We start from the raw sequence: 3,974 nt of genomic DNA on the forward strand, positions 1-3,974 counted from the left end.
GTATGTATGTATGTATATATGTATGTATGTATGTATGTATGTATATATATGTATGTATGTATGTGTATATATACATACATATATATACATACATATATATACATACATATATATATACATACATACACATACATACATACACATATATACATATATATATATATATATATATATATACGCACACATACATATATAATTTTTTTATATAGTCATTATATATATTCATCATGTTCATTTATATTTTCATCATTTTTATATATGGATCTATATCGATTTAGAAATAACACTAAATTAATCTATAAAATTCTATAATGTTCTGATATCTAAAATCTATAATATATTCATCTATATATTTTATAGTTTTATATTATATTTTTTTTAATTATGTATTTATATTTGTTTATGAAAACACCAAATACATTTTGTATAATATATAAAAATAATATAATATAGTACTAACTTGTATATATTTTATCTATATCTGTATAATTGATTTATTACACTTAATAACTCTATAAAGAAATGATAACTATGTACATTTATATATTTTCATAATTTTTTTTAGATAACGTATTTATTTATATTTATTTGTCTTTTATAACACTTAAAATAAACAAAAAACTATGTAGATTATGTATATTCAACATATTTATGAATTTTCATAATTATGTTTTTTTAAAAGCAAAGGTTGTTTTCTTTTTTTAAATCATAATTGGTGATGTAGCATTTGTGAAGAAAACAAAACACATTTCATGTGCGGGTCGTGCTGGTTATTGTTGACTTGCATTGTAGTTTTCACTTATTTATTTTTTATAAATATGTCAGTACTTGACTGTCATATTTGAGAGTCAGACAACAGACAGTGTTGATTTACTTTGAACAACCTTGCTTTTTAAAGACGTTTTTAAATAAAAATGAAACGATTGGCTTCTTTTCTTAATCGGAAGTCATGCAGTGCAAGAGCAGGTGAGGAAGAAAAGGATTCAAGGTCTTTGTGGACGAACCGTCTGAAAGATGAAGAAACGTCCTTAATCAAGTGTGCGTCCTTGAACGAGTGAACGAGACTTCCTCCCCGAGGAAAGAGGGTCTCTATTCATAGACCTTTCTCATCTCTCCGTACCTTTCCCTCCCTTCGCTCTTTCACAACCTTCTCATTCACGATCTGTCCATTCGTCTTCTCTCTCGCCGTCCCTCGTGTAGCATGACATTTTTGTCCTCATTCAGGAGCTCCACAGTTAATTCAGGCTGGTCTTTCTTCTTTAGAGGAGTGAAGAGAAAGCCAGAGAATGACAAACAGTGGCTAATGAATTATAACAAGCATAAGAGCTTCCAGAAATGAAACCAGTCATCGTTTACTATGTGCAAAACTAAACGGATTTCAAACTTTAATGATTTGCCTCTCTTTTCCTGTACATTCAACATTAAGAATGAGCTTTAAATAGCCATAAACATAGTAAATTTAATTTATATAATAATTTTTTCTGTTTTTATTATGCTTTAGGTCATTTTAGGAGCTTAACAGCCCTGGTTCCCATTCACTTCTATTGTATGGAAAAGCGCAGCGTGAACATTCAGCTAAACGTCTCCTTTTTTGCTTTACAGACGTCAGTCAGTCAGAAGGTTTGGGATCAAAAAAGGGTCAATAAATGATGACAGAATTCTAATTTTTGGGTGAACTATCCCTTTAAAGCCACTGCTGTTCCCTTGGCTGGATCTTCTCGCTCTCTGTTTGAAATAAAGCCGAGTTTTAGCATCAGAGTGAAGGATCATGGCGGGATCGAGTCCAAAGCTCACAGAAAGGCAGAATGATCTCATAACCTCCGCAATCCTTCGTGTTTTTCCTCAAGGGACTTTGTAAATCCCATTCATGAAATATCAATTCTTGTGCAGTCGAAACGGCCAAATACCCTCAAAACCCGAAAGCCTCGCACCTGAATGGAATATATTTCCTATAATAAACTTACTGCTCATACTTTCACTATCCAAAGTAGTTTGTGACTGTTAGGGGGTCAATTTAAAACACTTTACAGTATGATTACAATGAGCATCATTTATGAAATATGAGCAAAATCAATTTGTGTAAATTGTTCACAAAGTGTGAATGATTATCCGTCAGTGGTTTTATTCTCAGAATGACCCTGGCCAATATATCATCACTTTTTTTATTTGTTTATATGCTTTTATTTCATTTATTTTTTTTTTTAATACATTTTAATGAAGTTTTTGCATTTGAACAAAGGATTGAGTGAGTGAGTGAGGGAGTGAGTGAGGGAGTGAGTGATTTATTATTATTATATGGAATTTGTGACTTTTGACCAAATATCAGTTGATATATGAGTCTATCACTAATAAAAAATGAAAACAATTTATTAGTATTACCGTTGTAATTTGTATTATTATTATTATTATTATTATTATTATTATTATGTGCTTAGCTAAAATATCAGTTAGTTTGGCCTATCACTAATCTAAAGCTAAAACGATTCATTTAATTATTAATTTGATTTATTAATGTCTAATATATTGGTCTATTACTAATGTCTTTAAAAAAAAGTTTGTGAATTTTTATTTGATTTTTATTTTTTGTGATTTTAATTTTTTAATGTCCAGTACTTTGATCAATTACAAATCTAAAATTCTAACTATGATTGTTTTTTTTTCTTCTTCTTTATGTTTTTGCAGAGCATTATGGAACATTTAGTAATTTAGCTTTAATAGTTTTAGTTGATAGTTTGGTGTTTATATTGAACTTCTTTTCTTTGTTGGTGATTGTTATGTGAGAAAAGGCAAGTCTTTATTACTTGAGATGATTACAAAGTCTCCTGCTAATTCTCTTCACAAAGTATTTTAATCAAACTCTGATTAGATGCAGCTAAGGGAAAGAGATCATAATTAGCTTTAAATTACCTTTCTCACTTCATAATGACAAAAAAGAGCTATTGTTTGTCTTTTAATCATCAAAAAAAGTGTTTTGTTTTTTTTTGAGACGGGAAATGTATAAATGTTCTTAATTCTTTCTGAATGTTTTTCAGATATATCTTGTTTTAATGGAAACCCTCTTTGCACTTTTATATTTTATTATTTCTAAGTTTGTGTTCTAATATTTGTTTGTTTGTTTTTAACAGGAAAAGATTCATATCGAGCTCAGTCAGTCTTTCGAAAAAGATGAAACGTCCATCAAAAATGAGGACAGTGAGAAAATCTCAGAAAAGCCAGAGAAAACAGACCCACTGTCCAAGAAGACACTCTCAAGAGGTGTGTGTGTGTGTGTGTGTGTGGCTTTGTTTTTTTGGCAGAGGAGGTGTTTTCTCACAGGCCAGATGGATGCAACAGAATGTGTGTGATGAATCTCTCTCCATCTCTCTCTCTCAGATTCCAGTCAGGACTACACCGACTCCACAGGAGTAAACCTCCACGAATTTCTGGTCAACACGCTGAAGAACAACCCCCGGTGTGTGAAAATCCCCCCGCCATCTCATTATCACACCCTCACACGAGCACCACTGCTACTTCCTGTCGCTTCATTGAGCTCCTTCCCAAAATCCCATTTAAAATGTATTCTTGGGTTACTATAAATAGGGACATATACATTTTATTTTTTTCCCTAAAGGTTTTTTTGACCATTTTATATTTACAATATATTTTTATATTTTTAATATATAATGTTTCTTAATAACTTTGATATTTTAATTAAACGTATAAGAGAAGTACTGTTTTCCACATGTCTTGCAGCTCTTATCAGTTGGTAATGTGGATGGATGCAAGGCTTGTAGGCACACATTTGAATATTCTAGCACTTGTGCGCTAGATTCTCATCAGGTTGATGAGCTGTGATAAACGCTAATGAACGCTGTTCTTACAGAGACAGAATGATGCTGCTGAAACTCGAGCAAGATATTCTGGACTTCATTAGCAACATCGAGTAAGTTGAGCCCAAAAAACTGGAGAACAGTTTAAATTGACATAATTTATTT

General features: G+C 31.1%; 1 protein-coding gene across 1 annotated transcript in view; it reads left to right on the top strand.

Annotated features, from left to right (window-relative positions):
* LOC107653591 (R3H domain-containing protein 1) overlaps positions 1 to 3,974 on the top strand; it is a 40,581-nt gene that overhangs the window by 12,170 nt on the left and 24,437 nt on the right. Inside the window, exons 6-8 of the mRNA XM_016440332.1 lie at positions 3,126 to 3,255; positions 3,373 to 3,451; positions 3,863 to 3,922. Of these exons, the coding sequence (XP_016295818.1) occupies positions 3,126 to 3,255; positions 3,373 to 3,451; positions 3,863 to 3,922 (269 nt within the window). The remainder of the gene's footprint in view (positions 1 to 3,125; positions 3,256 to 3,372; positions 3,452 to 3,862; positions 3,923 to 3,974) is intronic.

Source organism: Sinocyclocheilus anshuiensis, unplaced genomic scaffold (assembly GCF_001515605.1).
Source record: "Sinocyclocheilus anshuiensis isolate Anshui unplaced genomic scaffold, SAMN03320099.WGS_v1.1 scaffold1079, whole genome shotgun sequence".
Classification (NCBI taxonomy): Eukaryota; Metazoa; Chordata; class Actinopteri; order Cypriniformes; family Cyprinidae; genus Sinocyclocheilus; species Sinocyclocheilus anshuiensis.